This window comes from Ixodes scapularis, unplaced genomic scaffold (assembly GCF_016920785.2).
Source record: "Ixodes scapularis isolate PalLabHiFi unplaced genomic scaffold, ASM1692078v2 PGA_scaffold5__190_contigs__length_132052651, whole genome shotgun sequence".
Taxonomy (NCBI): Eukaryota; Metazoa; Arthropoda; class Arachnida; order Ixodida; family Ixodidae; genus Ixodes; species Ixodes scapularis.
This window is the reverse complement of record NW_024609880.1, coordinates 72,446,908-72,470,170: the sequence shown is the minus strand read 5'-3', so window position 1 is coordinate 72,470,170 and position 23,263 is coordinate 72,446,908. Positions and strand designations below refer to the sequence as shown.

At 46.7% G+C, this 23,263-nt stretch overlaps 3 protein-coding genes across 3 annotated transcripts; 2 read left to right on the top strand and 1 right to left on the bottom strand.

Annotated features, from left to right (window-relative positions):
• The first annotated feature begins 6,788 nt into the window (after nt 1-6,788).
• Nucleotides 6,789-11,418, top strand: LOC115316667. The gene is made up of 3 exons (XM_040205903.2): nt 6,789-7,283; nt 7,788-7,979; nt 10,975-11,418. The coding sequence occupies exons 1-3, from the start codon at nt 7,004-7,006 to the stop codon at nt 11,394-11,396; spliced, it is 894 nt and encodes a 297-aa protein (XP_040061837.1). The 5' UTR covers nt 6,789-7,003; the 3' UTR covers nt 11,397-11,418.
• LOC120836829 lies at nt 7,901-11,005 on the top strand. The gene has a single exon (XM_040205904.2). It carries the CDS (start codon nt 9,131-9,133, stop codon nt 9,986-9,988), a length of 858 nt encoding a protein of 285 aa, XP_040061838.1. The 5' UTR covers nt 7,901-9,130; the 3' UTR covers nt 9,989-11,005.
• A 790-nt stretch (nt 11,419-12,208) lies between the features above and the next one.
• On the bottom strand, nt 12,209-14,404 carry LOC120836825 (putative nuclease HARBI1; the record flags this gene model as incomplete). Its single annotated transcript, XM_040205899.3, has 3 exons — nt 12,209-12,794; nt 13,485-13,699; nt 14,309-14,404. Coding segments are annotated over 3 exons (645 nt in total), but the record flags the coding sequence as incomplete, so codon positions are not given.
• Nucleotides 14,405-23,263: the final 8,859 nt, after the last annotated feature.

Genomic DNA, 23,263 nt, shown 5'->3' with positions numbered 1-23,263 from the left:
CTCTTCTGTTTCCCTCTTCACCTCTGTAATATTAATTTGTTTAGAGTTTGAAGGTACAGGTGCTCTTTGTTCCTTTTGTCTGGGGGGACGACGTACTCGCTCTTGGTTGTTAATCAGCGACAGGGTATCCTGTCATTCAGTCAATATTTCTCCTGAGCGTGCACGTGTGTCCTTCACTCGTGTACTCACCAACAAGTATGGCTGCCTGATCAGCATCGAATTCGGCTCATATGGATGCGCAATGCCGGATTGCATGTCAAGTCCACCGAATCGCGGGGGTCATCTACGTACTTAAGGCGAAATGTGTGATGACTCGAGCTGAGCCTACCGCCAAACTAAAGCGTGACCGGTGCCATTTCTGCAATACATGAGTCTCGTTTGTTCCTAAAATATTTTGGCACGTATTATATTACATATCCCGAATTATTTCCTAGTAAAATTCAATTGCAGTAGCCAAGGCGCTCTTGAACTTCATAAAGAGGACTGTAAAATGTGGTTCTCAGAGAAGTAATCACAAATAAAGCACCCCTTTCTGAGTTCTTAGCTTGCAAAACTTGCCAAGTATCTTTAAATGCTATTCAATTACTTTTTCAGAGTAATTGTACTTTACTCAAGGTAGTTCGTGCTAGATGTAGCTTAAATACTACTCTGAATACATTTTGAAATGGATATTTAGTATCTTATCTTAAATACTTTTGTTGAGTATTTGTCACAACACTGAATAAAGCCGCGGAATGGCTAGTGCGTAATGTGAACATTGCAGGCTATGCGCCATAGTGTCCCCTAGCGTTCCGTCAGTATCGCCATATTGCCACGCGCCTCACCGAACGATCGCGTGCCTGGCAAATGGTCACGAATGAAAAATGTCCTCCGTGACATTTTTCATTCGTGACAAAAAATGTCATTCGTGAGATTTTTGATTCGTGGCGAAAAAGGTCATTGGTGACATTTGTCATTCCCGGAATCGCTATTCCGTAATGTAAACATTACAGGCTATACGTCATACTGTCCCCCCAGCGTTTCATCAGTGTCGCCGTATTGCCACGTGCGCGTCGCCGAGCGATCGCGTGCGTGGCAAATAGTCACGAATGACAAATGTCCTTCGTGATATTTGTCAATCGTGACAAAAAATGTCATTCGTGAAATATTTCATTCGTGACAAATAAGGTCATTCGTGAGATTTGGCATTTCCGGAATCACTACTACGTAGTGCAAACATTACAGTGTATACGTCATACTCTCCACCCAGCGTTCTATCAGTGTCGCCACATTGCCACGCGCGTCATCGAGCCAGCGCGTGCGGGGCAAAATGTCATGAGTGACAAATGTCATTCGGGACAAAAAATGTCATTCGTGATTAAAATTCGTTCATTAACTTTTTAATCAGTGAAAATAGACATATTGTTGCAACAAGAAACCTGCTGAGCGTCATGAAAAATCACTAAATCAGTACTTAAAAAAAAAAAAAGACTTTGAAAACGTGAGACGCGTAGTAGTGAACTAAAGGTACAACTCGTGGAGCACATACAAAACTTGCCGCTGCCTAACGCGGTTGATTATATCATGACAAATATCACAAATGACAAATGGTTTTGTCATTCGTGACGACTGACAAATGTCAGGAATGACAAGTTTCTAATTGCAACAATATGATTTTTTCAGTGTCTAAAAAGTTAATCAGCGAATTTTGATTAATCAGCCGAATTATCTCAAAGATTAGCAACCCACATAATGCCATCCTTGGCCGTACACACGAGGAATAAGTTTTAACGTTTGCGGTTTTTTTTAAACAATTCTTTTAAGCTTTAAAAAACGCCCTATATCTTTTCGTCGTCCAACGGAACAGTATTTTTTCTATCTATCTATGTTTATATATACATTCAGGAAACGCAGGCCAAATCGCTCTTGCGAAAACTACTCGTCGCAGTGAAAAAAGGCTTGTGGCGTTTTGGTCCCGGGCTAGGGGCCCATTTAGTAAAATTATTAAAGTGCGGGATAATAAATTTGTTAATTATTTTTGCCTAATTAACCTTTTAATATTGTGTTTAAGGGCATGGTTTCAATTAGAAAATTGCTCAGTATCATCGAAAAACACTAAATCAACAAATTGCAGAACGATGGAAGGCACGCGAAGTGTTTTACGGCTTTCTGAAAAACCGCACAAAATCGACGGGTTTTTAAGTTTTAAAGGAATACTACAACGAAATTTCGGCGCTCATTTTTTGGTCCATATGTGTTCAAAAAAGCACCATCAAATCGAACATACCAATATCTTGTTAAAAAAGTCACAAAAAGGAATTTTAAAGCGAATTATATTATTCGCAAAGAGCACCTGGTGGATGTCTTTAACGCCTCGCTTTTAATGCCCGTCTAGCAACCTTGGCAGCTAGTGACGGAGGTTGTCTCGCCTCCGGCCACGACGAGAGAAGAGGGGCAGGAGGAACTCCCCTCTTCCCGAGAATCCCTTTTGTGTGTGGCAGAAGTCGCTATTGTCCCCCTAGAAGATTATGGAAGATTAACCCGTCACTCAAAATTTGTACAAAAGCAGCCGCTTCGGCGGCTGGACCGACTAGGCCATCCTCTCGACGTCAGCCTCGTCGTAGCTTTGCTCGTCTTGAGACGACCTACGTCACGGTTGCGTTGGATATCACGTGCTCTAAGCTGGGCCTTCTCCGAGCACTTGGCAGAGTGGGCCGTTTATAACGAAAAATACAGCCACCAGGCTCAAGATACAAACGTGCGATTGTCATTCACGGATATTGTGGATCATATTCAACCTATTTTTGAACACGACGGGAATATTTCAAATTTCGTTGAAGTATCCCTTTAATGGCAAGGTGGAGTTAAGAAACGAAACTGACGAGGCGAATATTGGACGAACTTTACGGACGTTATCAAAACTAATGCTAACAAAATGTAGATAAGAAAGCAAAGGAATTTTAACAGAGTTACAGAAACATGAAGGCCGGGGACTAAGAATGGTGATTCTGGTGATGGCAGTGTTCACTCATGGCGAGAGATCCCCGTTACGATTCAGTTCCTCGTTCTTTCTGGTATATTCTTTCGCGTAGTCGGAGCGCGTCGCGGTGCCGTTTTTTATAGCCGCGTGTGTTTCTGGCCGGTAGCAGCGGGCAAGCTGGACGCAGGCCGCGGGCAGGGCTTTAGGGTAACTAAAAATAAATAAATGAATGAATAAATAAATAAATAAATAAAATAAAGTAGCTGCATGGCATGGAGTTAAATTTCTCTTGGGCATCTCACATTTTCGATGGATCGAATGGTTAGTGCTGCGAAAACGTTTTCGAGGCATCTCTCACGTGAAAACAGGTATGCGGTTGTTCAGTTTTCGCTTTGCGTATAAACAGACCGTCCCTTCTACTAACGCCAGCTGCGATCTTGACTCAAAGGGCTCTTAGTGGATCCGCAGAAAATCCACAACGACAGGTGGAAACACACGCGATTAGAAGACAGCGTGAAGTGCCCGACATATGCACTACAAAAGGTCGGTCACGTCGCGCAAACCTTTGGAAACCCTAGACCGCTGTTACGCAAACTGCCGTTCCAGTGTCAGCGCTTAAATGAGACCCCGGAAAACGCGTCTTCCGTGTAAAGACACATATCTCTCAGTCTGTCCTTCTTCTCCATCCGCCTATCCTCATATATTCTGTTCTTCCGCTTCTACTCTTCCTCGCTCTCCCTCTAGCCATATCTATCCTACTCCCACCCGCGTCGCCATACTGTTTCAATTCCTTTTTGTTTATTTTTTTAATTTCACGGATGTCAATTCGTCTTTAGTCGAGTTACTATAAAGTTAAGATAACGATAATTATAATAATTGTATGTGTCCTTGGTATCCTATACTGCGTCTCATCCTATGATGGACTAAAGGCCAAAGCTACGGGCAGCCATGTCCAATCACGTTCCACGATAAACTATGACATGCTTAACATAGATTAAGGATGAACGAATAATGCTCCTCATGAAAATGCGCTGCATCATTTCTATAGCTTCGACACTGCAAAGAGCCTGTATGTCGTGGCTTGCTTTGCAATATAAAATTGATGAGTCACTCAGTAACGTTCATTGAAGCGAAATACCAGGTAATTTCTAAGTGGCTCGTGATTGGATGTGGTGGTTCGTAGCTTTTGCCTTTAGTCCATCGTAGGGTGAGACGAAGCATAGCCAGCCTCCGTTTCATGTCGGGCCCTAGCCAATGTTATGAGCCGATAGAGTCAATCAAAGAGCGCCAAAATTGCATCGTCACGTCGTTCCTCGTTTTTGTGAGCCTACTACCGCTTAAACCCCTCACACATAAAAATAAAACGTAGGATCACTCCGCATTCACTGTGCGCGGCTTCTTCAGCTAGCCTACCATAGGAAACGCTCAAAAACAACGAGCGTCATGACGATGCACTTTTTGCTCTGCTTGGTTCACTCCTTCGTAAAGTAGCTTAGGTTGCGGTCGGATTTAATGTGAAACGGAGTGTGGATATCCTCACGGCAGAACAGTAAAAGCATATAATGGACTTTTTCCAAATACCGACGGCACCAGGCGGTGGCTGCACGAACTAAAAATCGAGGAAGTGATCTTCCTGCGCTACCAATCGAGAATGGGAGCTACGCTACCAGTCGCTTCGCTCTCTGAGCTGCGTCGCGTGCTCAACGCGACTTTAAAGAGGGAAATCCGTAGCGTCCACCCAAACGTCGCGTTTTTCTTTCCGTCAACTTTATTTTTTTGTGTAACACAATTATATATACGCTGCAATTACGTGTTCTACTCGTCGATCTACAGCCTCAATCCGAATTTCCTCGATATTTCGTGCCGACTTCCACCGCTTGGCATCGGGCGCTCGCGCGTGCGCAGAACGCTTCTCGGAAAAGGTCCATTATGCAGGTTGTGCGCGCCACTTCCGGCCGCCATGACAGGCGGAAAAAAATACTTCCGGTTCTACTATGTTTGCCTCGTGCAACCTCGCGTTTCGTTGGGTGGGCGACGAGTCTTAGTTCACTGGCGAAACATTCGGTGAGAACAATACGCTCTAGAAATGCCCCAGTGTCGTGCCGATGCGTTCCAGCACGTGTGACATCACACGTGCCTGCGCGCGCTGCGTTATGGGATTTTTTGGTCCCACCGACTCCGACGCCGGATATTTTGCGACACCAGCTCCTAAATGCTATGGCGTTAAAACTTCCTTTGTATTCGTGTAACACCTCATATTCCTTGCCGTAATACATCCAGGAGAATGGACTTTGGGGACTTATGGAACCTCAAAGATGAACTTTGTTTCTTTTAAATGCCAGCAGCAAGTGAAAGGACGTAAGCGTTCAATATAATAGTTCGATCGCTTTTCTAATGGATCCGCATTTTCCATTTTTATGATAAAAGATGTCAGCGGTTGTTAAACGAGCAACTAGAAATAGGAGGCCTAATAATAGAAAAAATGGGTGATCGAATATGCGTGAAATGAACATAGAGCGCGTTTCATAAAGAGGCGGTAAACGAGAAATAACGAGTAATGTTTATTCTACAATTTTATTTAATTTTACGTAGGAGCCAAACCACCCAATGAACGTTTCCTTCCATCCATACACTGTAGGGGTTTATTACTTCGTATTTCTTCTCTTCATCAATACGCACGTTTTCGCCTGTTCTGTTTGAGTAGTAGTAGTAGTTAGTGGTGAGGGTAGCGGAAAGTCGGAACATGTTGGTCACTCCTTTAGTGGGGGCGAGTTAGTTCCGGCGAAGGGAAGGGGATGAAAGGGGAGATCAGAAAAAGTTAAAGAAAGAAGAGAGGAAAGAAAAAGAACGGATTGAAAAGAGAACAGAGGAAAAATGGCATGAGAAGGGATCAAAAAAAAAAAAAAAAAGGAACGATTGGTCAGCAGTTTTTGTGACTCGGTCGTTGATGTGTTGCCATCGCCCAGTGTATGTCAGACACCGGGGTTAGAGGCGGTCAAATAAACTGGTGTCCTCCAAGAACTTGAGAAGTGCGGCGAATGTTCTCGAAACATCGCGTGCAGAGCCTGGGGGGAAAAGAATGTCCTGTGTTGTAGCACTTGCTACGCCTGCTTGCCGCAGGCCGTCGAGAAACGATTTTCTTTTGTCCGCTAGAGTAGGGCAGGTCCAGAGGAGATGGTCCTGGTTCTCGGGAACATCACAGGATGGACCGTTTGGGTTTATTGTTGGGTCCATACGGTGAAGGGCTTTCGCAGTAAAGGCACAACCAGTGGGAAGTCTGTGCAGTAGAGAAGCGGAGGCTCGGGACAGCTTCGGAGGCACGCGTGCGGGTGGCTTCCCGGTATATAGAGACGCGCGTGTCCGGATGTAGTTTCTCTATTTCTTTGTGAATAATAATTCTGGCCTCATACATCTTTGGTATAACAAGTGTTGGTACATGAATGTGGTGAGCTGCATTAGCGAGACGATCGGCTGTCTCATTGCCCGAGATACCGACGTGTGATGGGAGCCATTGGTATGCTATATGCCATCCTTTAGACTCTAACCCCCGAATTCATAGATGTGACTTGAACTGAAGCCAAACTTCGACTTGCTCAAGTCCGCCTTAACACCAAGTTCGACTTGAAAACGCCCAAGCTGCGTTTTACGTTTCACAGACGTTCCCGCGAACTTCCTTCGTCAAGTCCCGTTCAAGTCGCGAGCGGTCGCGGCCCTCCTCGCCTGGGAGCGAGAGTAGGCTGCAGTTTTTCTCGTAAAAGTTCTTTCAGACTTTAAAATAAGGTACTTCTCTAAATTTTTTTTATAGCATATGTTTACGAAACATAAATCGCGAGAGATGGTAATGGGAAGTTTAATTATTTTAGCGATTGTACGCGTTTTCTGGACATAATGATGATTTCGTCTAGCAACATACCAAATAGCCGCCAAGCACGCTCTTCGCTGCTCTTCGCTCGTCCGGACGCTCCAGCCTTCCCTTCTGTGCAAGTTTTCTTCTGTTAAACGGTAAAACTTTTGAGATTCCCCCAACCCTTGAGCAGCAGTGGAATGGCCACTAAAAAAAAACAATCGCCGCGCTTCACCGCTGATGAAATCTCTATTCTATCGGGGCTTGTCGGCAAGCATAAAACGATCATTGAATGCAAAAAGACAGACTCCGTATCTTCGAACCTCAAAAACGAGACCTGGGAGAAACTCTGCAATGAGTATAACTGCTTACCGGGCGTTAGTCCACGGGACTCTAATCAGCTCAAGAAGTGTTGGGGGAACCTCAAACAAAAGTGGAAGAACGAGCGCTCGGACGAGAAGCGCAAGACCCACAAGACAGGTGAGTGTTCTGTCCCTGCTCGTTCATGTTACTCGGAGTGATCGATCTAACCTAGCATTTGCGATTGGCGAAAGATCATATTGGGAAACCTCTCCGCGCTTCCTTTTTGTCAGCGTGTGTCATTCCGCATTTTCTTCAGTTCAGTATATAGAAAGATCGTGATATGCGCAATGTTCCGAGTGCCGTGGATTATCCCGCTCCCGTTTAGATCCACTTTAGCTATGTTGTACTGAGGCACACAGCAGATGTCGACATATCTTCCATAGGGGAAATAGTTGTTTTGTATGCGAAAGGGCATAATATGGCATTGTTGCAGTTTACTCTTACGGCGTTATTGCCTTATTGATCAACCTACCTTTCTATTTTTTACCCGTGTCACAAAAGTATCGTGCTAAAACGTCCCAGCCTCGTCTATGTACAGGAGTGTTTCTTTAGAATATTCAGTATGTGCCTATATCTCGACTGCTTTAATCAAGTGACTTGACATACACGATTGTTCCTTAGGAGGGGGGCCGCCCCCCACACCCATGAGCGCAATTTCTGTGCTTGTGGGGGCAGTAGCGGGGCACATGGCCACCCGCCTTGACAACGATAACGACTCCGACGGAGCCGCCTATCTGCCCCCTGTCCAGAACGAGCCAGTGGTGCGGCTGCTGGAGGGCATGGTCGACTGCGACCCAGTGTACGAGTATGCAGGTACAGTGTTGAGACACATCGATCTGCACTTTAGGCCACTTGTAGGTTGCGTGTGATGGAAAAATATAAATAAAGGGACTCAGAATTCCAGAACGGTGAAGATAAGACGGAAGATATTTACAGTCGTAAGAAAAAAAAGTAAGAAATAAAGCGGTGTAGATATATAAGCAAAGTTCAGTTCGGCAAATCCGCTTACGGCACGGTGTTGCACGTCGGCATTGGCATGGAGTTGGCAGGCTCGCTTGGCACAAGCGGATGTTTCCCAGCAAGCTTGGTTAACAGCCCCACGGGCCTGGATTTGTCTGTCCGGGCTCTTCCTTGGCTGCCAGGACCACTGCTGTCTAGCCGGGTTCCCTGTCGTGCCCGCCCTTTTTTCACGTATCACAAGCCTGTGTCATCTTCCTCTCATCACGTCTTCCTTTTTCATTATATCCATCTCTTGCTTTGGCCTTGCTGCCTTCGTCTTCTAGTTACTCACACCTTCACCACGTTCACTGCGTCTTCTTTCTCGTTTTTTGCTCAGTCCAACTCACAGTTTTCATGTATGTCGTTCTTATCATCCTTGGTTCCCCCCCCCCCGTCACAGTGTGCACCTCACAAGGGATTGGTAACACAGAATCCATTCTATAGCTTTGTTTTAATGTTGCACAAATTAACCGGCGACAATGGCGCCCAAGCGTGGTATGCTACTCACTCGCAGAAATTTCACGAGGCTTGGTTTCTTCTTTTGGTAAGCCTTTTTCCACTCCCCGTGTTTCCTACCGTCCCGTGCTTCGGTCACGTCCGCGTTTGTTGTATTGGTTTGTTTTTGACCGTTCGTTTTGTGACTGCGGCAATGGTTTCGCACGCTTGTGTTGGTTTCTGGGCGGCGTTTCTTTTTCTGTGCTTGCAGCCATGCTCACACGGGAGCAGGAAGCTGCAGTGGCCGCAGCGGCACAAATGAACCTGCTCAAAAGGTCGCGGTGATATGCAACTTCGTGATGCAGCGCATGGCCCTCACGCCTGGCCAGCAGGAGACCCCGCCGCAAGAGCCCCGACCACACTTGACTGTACCAGTCTACGTGGGGTACGACGACGTTAAGTCCGTGGCAGACTTCTTGGGGGAGTTGCAGACGTACCACCTTGCCTACGGTGCCTCGTAAGCCTTCATCATGGACCGCATTGTCCCGCTGGTGTTGCAAGCCAGTGCTAGAAGCTGGTTGGGGTTGCAGGCCCCGTTCACGAGCCAGACAAGGCTTCGAGAAGAGTTCCTGCCTGTGGACTACGCAACGCAGATTCTCCGAGAGCTCGAGGCAAGGCCGCAGCACTTGGACGAAAGTCAGGACCGGTACGTTCAGGTCATGCAAGAGCTCTTCAAGAGGGCGGACCCGAATACACCGGAGTCGGACAGAGTAGCTCGGGTCAGAAGACTGTGCCACCCAAGATACCACGCCTGCCTCATCGAGGAAGCTCTTCATGCTGAGCGGAACTACGTGCTGCCGCCACCAGCCAAGTACGCACTCAAACCAGCATGCCCCGAGGCCTCCACGGAAGTGGACTGTTCGAATGAGACCTCTCCTCCCCACCACATCAACCGGGAGAGTTGGCGTGACATGTATGGCGTTCGACTAACTCTCATCGAGAGGTCCCTGGAGGTCACAGCAGTGCCTGTGAGGATCTCGGGCGGGGGTCGCCACGACAGGTGGGAGGTCGTTGGCCGTGCCCTATCGCAAGTTGGGGCCCAACGGAGATCACTACCCAAGCGAACCATTTGTATCAGTGTGCTCCTGCAAGTGCTGGGGAAAACTGGCACGCTGCGGTCGAAATCCCGCAGCAAAGCAGCATTGACCCCCGCCGCAACGGAACAAGCCCTCCCCACAACAGCTAATCACAAGCCTGGTAGAGGCCTTCCCATAGTGGTTCTTTACCAGATCACTGGAGGCGGACACCTCGGTGTGGGTGACCTAAGCAGGCAACTGTTGTCGGACTGCTGCTACAGGTGCGAGCAGCCCGACCACCAACGAAACTAGTGTCCAAGACTTCTGGACACTACAAACAAGAGGTGGCACGAGACGGCGGGAAAGGGGCTGGAACCAGAACAAGCAGGGAAACTACCACGGCCGCCAACGCTGAAACCAGACAGCCACTGGCTGAAAGCCGTTACAGTCCCGGTGCTGCGGCAGTGAGGCCGCAGCACAGATTCCATTGGAATGTCGAATCCAGCCTGAGCCTATCATCATTGAACCGTGCATGACGATCACTTTGCTCAGTTTTCCTTTTGCTGCACTTTTGGATTCTGGGGCCGCTATCTCACTTAGAGGGGATTTCGTTTTCGAACTCCGCAAAGCAAGAAAGATAAGTCTCCGGGAATGCGAAATTCGACTACAGCTAGCTTCTCTGACCTTCGAGAGGCTTGAGAAAATCTAGACGTCGCCCGAGTGCAGCAGTCGTAACGGTACAACTAGGGGCAACGTGACCTGCAGTTCGAGTTGTCGCAGTTTAATTTGGATACAGCTGACGGCAGCAAAGGGCTGGAACCAGAACATCCAGGGAAACTACCACGGCCGCTAACGTTGAAACCAAACAGCCACTGGCTGAAAGCCGTTACAGTCCCGGTGCTGCGGCAGTGAGGCCGCAGCACAGATTCCATCGGAATGTCGAATCCAGCCCGAGCCTATCATCATTGAACCGTGCATGACGATGACTTTGCTCGGTTTTCCTTTTGCTGCACTTTTGGATTCTGGGGCCGCTATCTCACTTAGAGGGGATTTCGTTTTCGAACTCTGCAAAGCAAAAAAGATAAGTCTCCGGGAATGCGAAATGCGACTACAGCTAGCTTCTCTGACAACCTTCGAGAGGCCTGAGGAGATCTAGACGTCGCCCGAGTGCAGCAGTCGTAACGGTACAACCAGGGGCAATGTGACCTGCAGTGCATTTCATGCCGTGCAATTTATAAACATTGTACCTCGTGCTAACGGCTTGTAATCCAGATATCGGTTTACCCATCTTGTGACAGGGGACAACTACCTACCTGGCAGCCCTTCTATGGACGTCGCCGATCCAGAGGCAAGTGCCAGTGTCACAGCAGCTACAGGAGCAGACCCGGGTCCCCCCACCGAGCAGACCGTACCTGCTCCTGCAGCTGCTTCAAGCTGCAGCAGCGACAGGGTGGCGGCGACTCAGGATGAAGGCAGGCCGGCCAGAGGGAGAATGGTGCTCCTAGAGCAGGCTCTCTCAGCAGAGAACGACGTACGAAGTTCTCTGCTGAGGGCAGAATCTGCCATTCGAATCAAGCTCCTTGAAGAGGAGCAGCAGATGAAGGTGGCAGAGCACCAGATGAAGGTGGCAGAGCACCGCGTGCGGCTCCAGGTGGAGCAGACGAACTTAAAAATTGCGGAGTGGAAGCTCAGGGAGCTTCAGCAGGGAGGCGAAAAATAAAAAAAAAGTGCCAATGCCTCGACTTTTGAAGGGATCTAATTTATTTCACAGAATTTGAAAGCTGGGGCTATATCCAGAAAAGGATAGGGTGCGATTTCAGCTTGTTTCACATTAGGCATGCTTTGAGAAAATGCATAATTCCATAATGGCTCCTGCCCTTCATCTATTATCATTTGGACTAGTAAAAAGCCACTGCACAGTCACTACAACAAAGGGTTTGGCAATATTTTCACATTTTTATTGGTGAATAAACAGCAATAGAAAAAACAGTAAAGGCATTTGCGAAATACACACGCAAAAAAAAAACTTATTAACATATGAACATACCTCCAGACGATGCTTATAGGACAGTTTCATTGGACGCGTGCTATTTACTCCAGTACAATGAAAAAAAGCCGCTTTCACGACAAAAGCTTTAAAGGGGCGATGGAACAATTTTTCGTACTTCGTGCAGATACTGCGTAAAACAAATCCCCAAAGTTTATGAGCTATGAAACACGCTTGTGTTTTTAAACCCGTGCAATAAAAAACGCCGAAGAAAAAAATGAAATAAATGGCAGAGTTTCCCCCTTTAACTTGCAGCCAGAAAAAGTGGCCAAGTGATTTGGAGACGATTATATGGCACCAATGTTAATCATAGTACAGGACACGCGCCGAATCGCAAACATTGTTGGTTTGGCTATTGTCATCGTTGCAGCACTACCTGAATGATTGCCAAGCTGTTATCACATGCCCAAATCGAGTGCTCACGCAATACTATAAGGTCCAATCTGTGAGCCGCATTCAAATATTGTCACTCTGAGGCGGGACTACACCGACAATGCGACCCCTGAGCGTTTGTGTAGGAGTGATTGAAAGAAAATGGTTGCTTTTATCTGAAATTACACTGCAACAAAAAATGTTTCTTGGTCAGCGGCATTGCATTTAAGTATACTAGGGTTCCTCTAGTGCCAGTAAGCTTGTGTAAAGTGAAAAACATTATAACTGAATATTGTTCCACCGCCCCTTTAAGGCAAAGCTCGATCAGTCATTGCAGAAGGGAGCTTCCACTTCGAAAGAAGTTTCTACTTGAAGCTTCTTTCGATGATTTGCTCCCGTTTCTGTATGCCCGTGAGGGAGTCCTCCACGGTGTCCACGGCGGGTGGCAGGTGGACTGGCCGTGTGGCCCTCCTCCTGGGTCTCCGTGCCCTAGGCACAACTGGCGGAGCTGGGGGAGGTGGAGGCTGTGGGTCCTTTCTCAGGCAGGCCAGGTTGTGGAGTGCAGCGCAGGCTGTGATGATCTGCACGGCCCGACGTGGCTTGTGCTGCAGCCTCATGTCGAGGCAGGGGAAGCGCCGCGTCCAGACGCCAAAGGCCCTTTCGACAGAGTTTCTCGTCTTGATGTGGGCCTTCTGGTACCTGATCATGTGAGGGAATATCATGAGTGGCTAATTAAACTATAATATTGCCTGTAGATCCCTTTCATATCTTTCTCCCGAGTAGCTCGATTTCAAAATGCTCCAGCACAACGCACTAGCCGCAGACAATGACAAGCAGGAGAAGCTTCACTTGTCCCGCCTCCAGCATCAGCATCATACATTCGGTAACACATTGTCATCTTGTGCACTTCGTGCATGCATGTGCAGCCAAAGCATGCGAGAAGGCATTGAGCGTGCTCTGGAGGCAGGGCAGAAAGACTCCCTGCAGTTCTCATTGTGTCAGTGACTATAATCCTCAATAAGGGCAGATATTTTCGGGGCTAACGTTGTCACACCCAGTATCTTACTTATTTTGTTCATACATTATTTAACCATCGCAACTAGCGCACAAGTTCAGTAGTCTTACTACTGTTCCACGTTTGTATATAATGGTTTCCTTGTCTTTAATAAAGTAGAAAGTTGGGCTAGTTGATTCTGGTTATACATAATGACAAATACACAGCGCAAAAGGACAAAAAGGGAAGAGACACACCGGATAGAACAGAGCGCTGTTCTATCCGGTGTGTCTCTTCCCTTTTTGTCCTTTTGCGCTGTGTATTTGTCATTATGTATTTTCCTTGTCTCCACACATAGCCCTACATTTGCTCAGGCACTTGTAGAATTTACTTGCCTGCCTCGTGGTGTGTTAGCTGGACCGGGATCTGCCAGGGGGGTCATCAGGAAGAAGAAGGAGGCGTAGCCCATGTCCTTAAGCAGCACCCCTGGTACCCGGCGTTCCTCGTACAGCACCCGCACACGGGAGTTGTCAAATATCCGGCTGTCGTGTACCGACCCGGGCCAGCTCACAACCACATCGTAAAATTGCAGCTGGGGGCCGGTGACAGCCTGCAAGTAGATTGCGTTGAAATGAAACATGGAGACATGAGTAAGAAAAATTAGTGGCAATGGTCCCATCGAATGAAGCTGTCGTAATACTCGACAAATATTTTCATTACAAAAACTGCTCAAGTGATGTGTTCTGACAATGTCAATATGAACATTGTAAGCTTCGAAAAGTATGAATATTGCAGTTCATTTGGAAGCGAATATCAAATAACGTATTATTTGAACTACTATTAGAAAATTAGAATATTCGCGCAGCCCTACTTTTTGCACATAGAATTCGTGCAGCCCTACTTTTGCACATAGCATCAAGGGGAAAAAAAATCTGTACTTTCTTAATTTTCAGTGGCATCGCCAACCATGTCATGTGCCAGACGCTTTAGAGCAACATGTAGCAGGTTATTCATTCTGGCTCAGTTTGGCGCAGCAGTTCAACCACTGCATATAGCGAAGCAAAGACGAGAGGGCTTTGACTACAATGCTTGGGGCAGAATTTCCAAATTTCATGCAGTCAAACATGAGCGCATACTCCAATGAATAACATCTCGCGATCGCGCAAACGTTGCTCTTTAAACTCTAAATTCGGTAAACCGCGAACTCTGCACTCGTTACCTGGACGTTGATTGAGAACACTCCCTTGCGGTTGCGGAACACCTCCGCGTCGTCGCCGCCGGGGCTCTTGATTCGCACGTGGGTGCAGTCGATGCACCCGGTGACGCTGGGGAATTTCGCAAGTGCGAAGAAATCGAGCATCACCGTGTTGAATTGGGCGGCGCTGGGAAAGTGAACGAGGTCCCGGAACAAGTGCCTCGTAACTACTCCGACCGCGCGGCACACTGTCGGTTGGGACACGTTCACGAGGTCCCCAGTCACAACCTGGAAGGTCCCGGCACCATAAAACCGCAGCGTGACCAGCAGTTGCAGCATGGGGGTCAGCGGAAGGCCTCTGCAGTCGGTGCTCGTTTGTAGCGGCAGCATCCCGAGCAGCTCTCGCACGGTTCCCTTCGTAAAGCGGTACCGCGCCAGGAACTGCCCGTCGTTGTAGCGCTCCATTGGGTTCTCCCTATCCCGAATTGATGGTCGCGGGACTCGTGGCAAAGGGAACGCGTCCCCGAAGACGACATCGCACGCGCGAGTTGCGAATTCGAAGGCGGAGATCCTCTCGGCGACGTCGCTTCGCCAAGCCGCCATGTTGAAACGACTACGAAGTCGCGTTCAAGATAGGTCCAACCCAGTCTTGAAATTTGGGCACTTCAAGTTCGCTTCAAGCTCCGTTCAAGATCGGTTCAAGTTAAGATGCGTTTATGAAGCGCGCTTGCTCGTCGCAAGACGGACTTGAGCAAGTTGAAGCTCGACTTCACAACAAGTCACATCTATGAATTGTGTCATAAGTTTCTTGTCATGTGTCCAATGTATCTGGCATATTGTGGGGCGTCTTCAAGGCTGCCAAGGAGTTGTAAAGCTATTCTGGAATCTGTGAGGAACACTGCCTTTTTACTGTGAGGGATACTGTCGAGGATGTCAAGTCCTAGCCAAAGCGCGGTAAGTTCGGCAGTGGTAGATGTAGTGTGAAAGCTCAGTTTCCTTGATTTGGCCATTTTTAGTTCCCGTATATAAACTGCTGCAGTGGATGATTTGCGGCTATGAAGTACCGAGCCGTCGGTATATACACGCATCCATCCTAGAAAATCCACCTCAATTCGGTATTCTGCGAGGGTCCGAGCGACAACTTGGGCTGTGAAGCGTTTGCTTCTGAGTTCCGGAATAGATTCACTGATGTTCAGCGGCGAGGCGTAAGGTGGTGGTGCCGGGTAGATAGTATTTAAGGTACCCACAATTTCTTCAAAGTCTCTAGCGAGAGATTCAAGGCGAGATTGAGGGCAACTTCGAATATGGTTTAAGAGGGGCCCTGTTGACCGGCAGGAGGTTTGCCTTGCGATGTGGCGAAGTGTCAGCTCTCTGCCGTGGTTCTCGACAAGGTTGACCCTTGCTTCAACCAGCGTTGGAATGTTCGCGGAGTATCTCGGTAAACCCAGACAGAAGCGAAGTGCAATCCTTTGCAGGGTCTCAATGGTTGCAGACTGTGCATTGCTCACGTGAATCAGCGGCAAGGCGTATAATAATCTCGAAAGAATGAGGCCTCTGTATAGCTGTAGCATCATGACCTGAGACGTTCCCCACCTGCTGCCCATCATCATTCGAACGGCGTTGAGGTGGCGACGACATCTGATCAGTGTTGCCTTGACTGCAGGCTTCCAGGAGATGCGGTCATCCAGAAGAAACCCGAGGTAGGAGTACGTCCGGACACGTGCTACGTCTGTTCCGTTAATTGTGTAGATTCTGTTGATCGATGCTCTAGCCGTTCGATGATATTGAAGGGCAGCGGTTTTGGAGGCGGAAAGCGTAAGGCCTAGTCTAGAGATCTCGTCTACAACTATAGTCAATCCGTCCTGCAGGGTTTGTTGCATCTTGCTATATATCTTAGTCGGGGCGGTAGTCCGAAGGGCCACGTCGTCAGCGTATATAGTGATGTTAATGACTGGTCCCGATGACTTCATACGCCGGAGAGCCTCAGGCAGTGCCGCCATAGCAGCGTTAAATAAGAGAGGGCTTATAACACTGCCCTGGGGAACGCCTTGGGTTATCGTACGTTGAGAACTTCAAATTCCACCTAGGCGTACGTGCATAGACCTTCCTGTAAGAAATGGCGCGTACGAATGCCAGAGCTCGGCCTGCAACCCCGAGCCTTGTAATTAAGCTGAGCAATAATGGTTTCATGTGGAATTGCATCGAATGCTTTCTTAATATCGAGAAATATTGCTGTTGTTGCTTGCCTTGTTGCCTTCGATTGTTCCATCTCTGATACGAGGCTGCCGATCGCGTCTGTCGTACAACGTTGTTTGCGGAAGCCAGACAGCTGCTTAGGCAGGGCGCCCGATGTCTCGAGCTGCCAGTCAAGGCGCCGCAGGACCATTCGCTCCATCACCTTCCCTAGACAACACGTAAGAGATATCGGTCTGTAGGAGCTGGTGGCACCTATCGGTTTTCCTGGTTTACGAATGGGAACAACCTCAGATCGGAGCCAGGCAGGAGGAATATCGGACGAGCGCCAAATATGATTTAAGTAGTCCAGAAGGCCAGGAAGCGTCGTATCGTCAAGGTTACGAAGCGCTTGAAAAGTTATCCCATCTGGGCCTGGTGCGGTGCGTTTCCGAGAAGAACGCTGAAGAGCATGCTGTAATTCACTCAGCGTGAAATCGGAGTTGCCGGCAACCTGCGCTGGCGTGCTGGTAGCAGCGCACCTGCGACAAATCCCGGTGGCGGAGCGGGAGCAGAGGTGAATTCATCAGCAAGGAGTTCCGCGGCTTGAGGCAACGTGATGTTCTGCGCGATAACAAGGCCAAGGACCGGTGAGCGGGGAACAGCATGACCCGCCAGGATGCGAGCCATTCGCCATGCTTGCCTTCCGCCACCGGGAGAGTGAAGGGTCTCACATCGCTGTCGCCATGGTTTCCGTTGTAAGCGCTTGGTATGCCTACAAAATGCTGCATCAATCCTTCGATACCGTTGTATATCCTCTTGTCTTGATGTTTTCAAGGCACGTCGTTGTGCTTTGCGGCGCGAGGCGTGGAACCTTAAGTATATTAGGTCTGGGTTCGGTCTATATATAGGAACCGTAACTCTCCGTGTCGCTTTGCAGAGCGCCTGAGAGATGGCGGTCGTGTGATCAGTGGTACCAGTAGATATTATATCTTCGAAGTACACTCGCAAGGCATCCCAGTTTGTTACAGAACAAGTCTTGTGTCTTCCAACATTGGAAGATGGGGGTGCTGGCTCATACGTCTGAACTTGGATTGTGCCCAGCTTCTTCAGTTGAAGAAGAGACTTCGTTGATTCTATATTTCTTGCATCTATCGCCAATAGATTAAGGCGATAATTTGGTCGAATTTGGATTACTCTGTCTGGTGCCAGGTTTTCCAGCATCTGTTTCAAAGCCAGAGGATTCATGTTAGTGATGATTGTGGTCGGATTAGTAGGTTTGAATATGATTACAAGGTTGTGAGTCGGCTGACTAATGATCGTCGCCTCACTCGAATTGGATCCGTGGCGTCGTTTCTTTGCCACTTTGGTGATCCATCCGCCTTCGTCATCAGACTCCTTCATGACGTTATCAAGGGAGCACTCAGAGATGTTGGATGATTCGGCTGATTGGTCTGCGCTGCATGCTTGTGGCGGTGCGTTTAGATGGCTCATTTTCCTTAATCCCCGTTGGTCGGAGAAGGGGGAACTGCTTCAAGACCGAGGACAGCTGCCCCTCGTTGAAGAACGAGGGGTTGCGGCAGAATCGGTGGCAGATATATATATACAATTGTTATTTACCTCTACAGAAATGTAGACAATGGTCCTACCGGACTCGTCGTCGTCGTCGTTTTTTTATTTTCCTGTTCTGTTTGACGCAACATTAGTCCAGTGCCTGAACCCTTTCCCATCCTTTTCTATTATTGTTTTTATGGCAACATCAGTTCTACTGTTCTAATTGTTACAGTGAATAATGCTGGCACTGAAGCTCCGGTATCTGCCTGGAATCATGAAGGCCATTGCCGTCTCGCTTGCGTTTTTGCTGATCGCTGGTAGGTAATGGCGTCTCAAATATTATTGATAGTAAAAAAAAAAAAAAAGAAGTGAAGAAAATGTGGTTGTTTATGAAGATAACTTTGTCATCCGCACATTTTCTTCTTGAAGGTCTGAACGGAACATCTCTGGCTGAAACTGACGAAGGAGGAGAAAAAGAGCACGTTCGAGTTCGTAGATATAGCTATAAAAATAAAAAAAAAGGAAATAACTTTGCGAATGAGATTATGTGGGCTGTGTCTTTAATATGAGTCTGTTGAAAGAGCGAAATTCTTTCGTCGTAATTTATTCAAGAGTCATTATTCAGCTTGTAACGATATTTACCCCCGCCCGGTATTTTGGTACAACAAATCAAGGAAATATTGAAATTGCTAGTTAAATTATAAGTTATATATTTAATTAACTAAATAATATTTTTAATTCCTTTAGGATAATTACACGAGGGACATACATGTTATAGTTACAACAACAACAACAAAAACAAAACCAATGAGTGTTTATAGCTAAAAGTGCTGGTGGTATATTATTAATATTCTTCAAAAAAAAACTCTAATATTTGTAGAGAACAAACGTTCTAGTAGAGTTGATGTAAAACATTTCTTCCCCGACTTTTCAAACAACACAAGAGAATCATAACCCATTCATGAAACAATTCCTCTTCTTTGATTGACACGTCGCAGTGGCTACTACTGCCCCTTCCGGCAAGATGTCTGCCACCGTCACTGTAGGGGCTTCGGGCGAAGGCAGGCTACTGCGGCAATTTTGTGAAAAAGACTTGCATCTGTGTCAAAAAATAGAGTCTAAATCAAGGAAGATTAAGTCAACTGATGTAGCAGGACAAACAAATGACTTCTGTAGTATCTTTAATACAAAACGTGCGTTGAACTCGACGGAGCGAACATCCATTTGATTCACACGAAGAAGTAGCTAAATTCACGTTGGACAACGCGGGAAAGAAATTTGTTATTTTGTGGATCATGTATGTGTGATAAATGAAGTATGGAGTTAATATTCATCGCTCTTTTTATTACTTATGAGGCTCAAACGTTTATGCAAGCGCGCATGCAGGTCTTCTTCGATCTGGTATGAACGCATGGAAACCGAGACCTTGACTTGAATATACTATTATACTATTCACGGCTGGATGGATGGATGGATGAATACGGCTGAGCCCTTTGGATCGGGCGGTAGCTTACGCCACCTAGCCATTTTGTTTTACCATTTAAGCTTAGAATATTTAAATGTGAAATCTATATTCACTCCGCAGTGCAAAGAAAGTGAGGCTATGAAACCCCCTAGCCATCAGTGAATAAGAAAATACCTAGTTTTCTCTCGATTTCTGCCACCAGTCACTTAATCTTTGCTTGGTAATCTCTACAGTCTTGAAATACACTCTCCCTTCGCTGTCTCTAAAACCCAATGACTTTATTAAATCTATGTTGTCTTTGGTAGGCATAGGGTGAAGCCCTTTACAGTAGAGTATCAAGTGCTCAGCCGTCTCGTCCTCCTCTCCACAAGCAGTGCACACTGTATCAATTTCCTGGTACTTCACTCTGTATGTTCTGGTTCGCAGAACACCCGTTCTTGCCTCAAACAGCAATGAGCTTCCCCTAGAATTGTCATAAATGCTTTCTTTGGCAATAACTCTTGTTTAATCTATAGCTTTCCAGAGCCGTCTTTGTCTGCATTCCCTCTAGCCACCGATCTCTTTCTGTGGCCTTAACTTTCTTCTTAACTGAGACTTGCTCTTCCGTACCTTCGCTACAGCCCAAAAACTTTCCTCTTAATTTCCTAGTGCGCTGTCTCCACTTTGTGTCTACACTCCTCATGTATAAATAGCTGAAAACCTTTCGTGCCCATTGTTCCCCGTCCATTTGCCTCAACCTATCCTCAAATTCTACCTTGCTCACCGCTTTCCTGCTCTCAAATGATGCCCATCCCATGTCTCCTTGTACTCCCTGGTTTGGCGTTTTGCAATGTGCCCCCAAAGCCAGTCTACCTACTCCGCGCTGTTTTATTTCTAGTCTCGCATGCACTTCGGATTTCATGCATAGCACTGCGTTTCCAAAAGTCAAGCCAGGCACCATGACCTCTTTCCAGATCTCTCTCACCACCTCGTACCTGTTGTAATTCCAAAGTGCTCTATTTTTCATTACAGCTGCATTTCTGTTTCCCTTACCTATTATATACTTTTCATGGTCTCTGAGATATTCTGCACCATCACATATCCATACTCCTAGATACTTGTATTTACTAGCTCTCTCAACTGTAATATTGTGTATCTTCAGCCTCTCAACTTCATCCTCGTTAAAAATCATGACTGCTGATTTTTCGCTACTGAATTCTAAACCTAATTCCTCTCCTTCCCTACCACAGATGCTCATTATTTCCTGCAACTCTGTCCTGTTGTCAGCCATTAGTACAATATCATCCGCATACATCAATCCCGGTAAGGATTGCTGAATTTTTTGGCCTAGCTTACTGTAAGAAAGGTTGAACCCAAGCCCACTCTTCTCTAGTCTATCCTCCAATCCTCTCAGATACAATATAAACAGCAAAGGCGATAACGGGCACCCCTGCCTAAGGCCTCGTCTTATCTCTATTTTCCCTGTCGCCTTTCCTTCCCATGTTATAATCACCTTGTTATCTTTGTAAATGTTCCATAATAGTGCTGTTAGTCCTTCATCTAGGTTTAAAATCTCCATTATGTCCCACAGGTTTCTTTGGTTCACATTGTCATAGGCACCCTTGATATCCAGAAATGCCAGCCAGAGCTGTCTGTTTTCTTTTTGCGCTATTTCTATACACTGTGTTAGAGAAAATAAATTGTCCTCCAACCTTCTTTGTTTTCGAAACCCGTTCTGTAACTCGCCCAGTATGCCCTCGCAATCTACCCATTCCTCCAGTCTGTTCTTTATAATCTGCATTACCAACCTGTAAATAACCGGTGTCACGGTTATAAGACGATAATTCCTAATATCAGACTTATCTCCCTTTCCCTTATATATCATACTCATCCTACTAAGCCTCCATTCATCTGGAATATTTCCTTTTGTTATCATGGTACTCATTACCTCCCTTAGTTTTGCCTTAGATTTAGGACCCAAATTCTTCACCAGCTTGATAGGGATACCATCTGTGCCTGTCGAAGTGCCACTAGGGACTCTTCGTTCCGCCTTTTCCCATACTCTTTGTCCAAAATCCGCGATGTCACAAACTGGACTGCTACTTCCTTCGGTTCTCCTATCTTACACATGTACCCGTTCCCGAAATTTCTCCTCCATCACTGCTCCTCTATATTGTATCGCATCATCTCCCTCTAATTGATCTCCCTGATGCGAGAGTATGAACCTCTGTCTAGCTTGCGTTGTTTCACCGAGTGAGTTCAAGTGCTCCCAAAACTTCTTGGCAGCGTTTCTATCTTTCTTACTTACATTACTCATCCATTCCTCACCCTTTCTCTGAATTTTCGCATTGATCAAACTGGATGTCTCTCGGCGACATGTTATAAAATTGTCCCATTTTCTTTTTACTTCCGTTTCGGACTCCCCACTACGCTTGGAATACCTGTGTTCTCTAGAGGCTTCCTGACGTTTTTGTATCGCCTGCTTCACTTCTTTGTCCCACCAACTTTTTGGTCTATGTCCTTGCTTCCCGTTTCGTTTACTCTTAACTTTGTCTAGTTCTAGAGCAAAAAGCTTAGTTAGGCTCTCATAGGTCCAATCTGTATGCCGTTGCCCTGAAACTGCTGCCTCTATTCTTTCAACAACTATTTCCAACTCTTTGTCGCTGCAGAAAGTTTGCTTTGAATTATGTTGTCTAGTTTCAGCATTTACTTCTCTGGCAAAATTCAGCTTAATACGTTTGTGATCACTACCAAGACTTTTGGAACCTTCTTCATCTATTTTCAGTACTTGTAACTTACCATATATTTTGTGTGACATGAGTACGTAATCTATAGTTCAATGCAGATTGCCAGTTTCCCAAGTTATGCGCCCGTCACACTTCTGACTGGTATTACATAAAACTAAGTCATGTTTTTCCACCAGTTCTAGTAATATGCTTCCAGTTGAGTCCGTATACCCATCCAGACCCTCAATATGGGCATTCATGTCTCCCATAATAATTATTTCGGAGCCTTCCCCTAGTTCACTAATGTCTCTTGATCTGCAATTAATCATTTTTCTGTTTTCCTCTTTAGCACCCGTCCCTGTCCATAAGTAAACCACTCCAAGGACTGTTGATTCCCCAGCGACTTTTCCTTTCAGCCACAAATGTTCGGCGCACTCCTTTCTGATTCTTTGAAAGTTCATATTCTTCTTAATAAATGCTCCAATTCCACCTCCCTTCCTCGTTCCCTCCATTCTGTTGCATTCTTCCCACACATAGTCAGGGTTGCAAGGTGGCTGCTCCATGTCTCTGAGATGTGTTTCCACAAACCCATACACCATTAAATCCTCCTTTCTTAGTTGCTCCTCTACCTCTTCCCAGTTTAACCTATTTCTAGCACCCTGCATGTTAATATATCCAATGTCTGATTGTGCTGTTTTTTTATACCTGTTCTTACGTTTTCTCCTCTTTTTAACCCTGGGTGCCTCTCCTGACTTCGTTGGGTTTTCAATTACTTCAGTGCCCCCAGGGCCCTCGGTCCCCCCCAAAAAGCAGTCACCGTGCGGCCCATCCTATCCCCCACCCTGTAACCCGTGGCCTCACTGTGGTGAATGCCATCTGCAAAAGGGCGGGAGCCAGCCTCGTACACTTCTCTGTTTACTTCCATTACGTCGTACCGAAGCTGTCAACTCATACCCTTAATTACTCCGTTGGCTTCGACAACCCTCCTCTCCGTTAACCCGGACTGCCCCCGAACTTCTGGAATGGTGCACACAACCACATGCACATTCTCAGACACGTCCCTCAGCTTACGTATTCCCACGT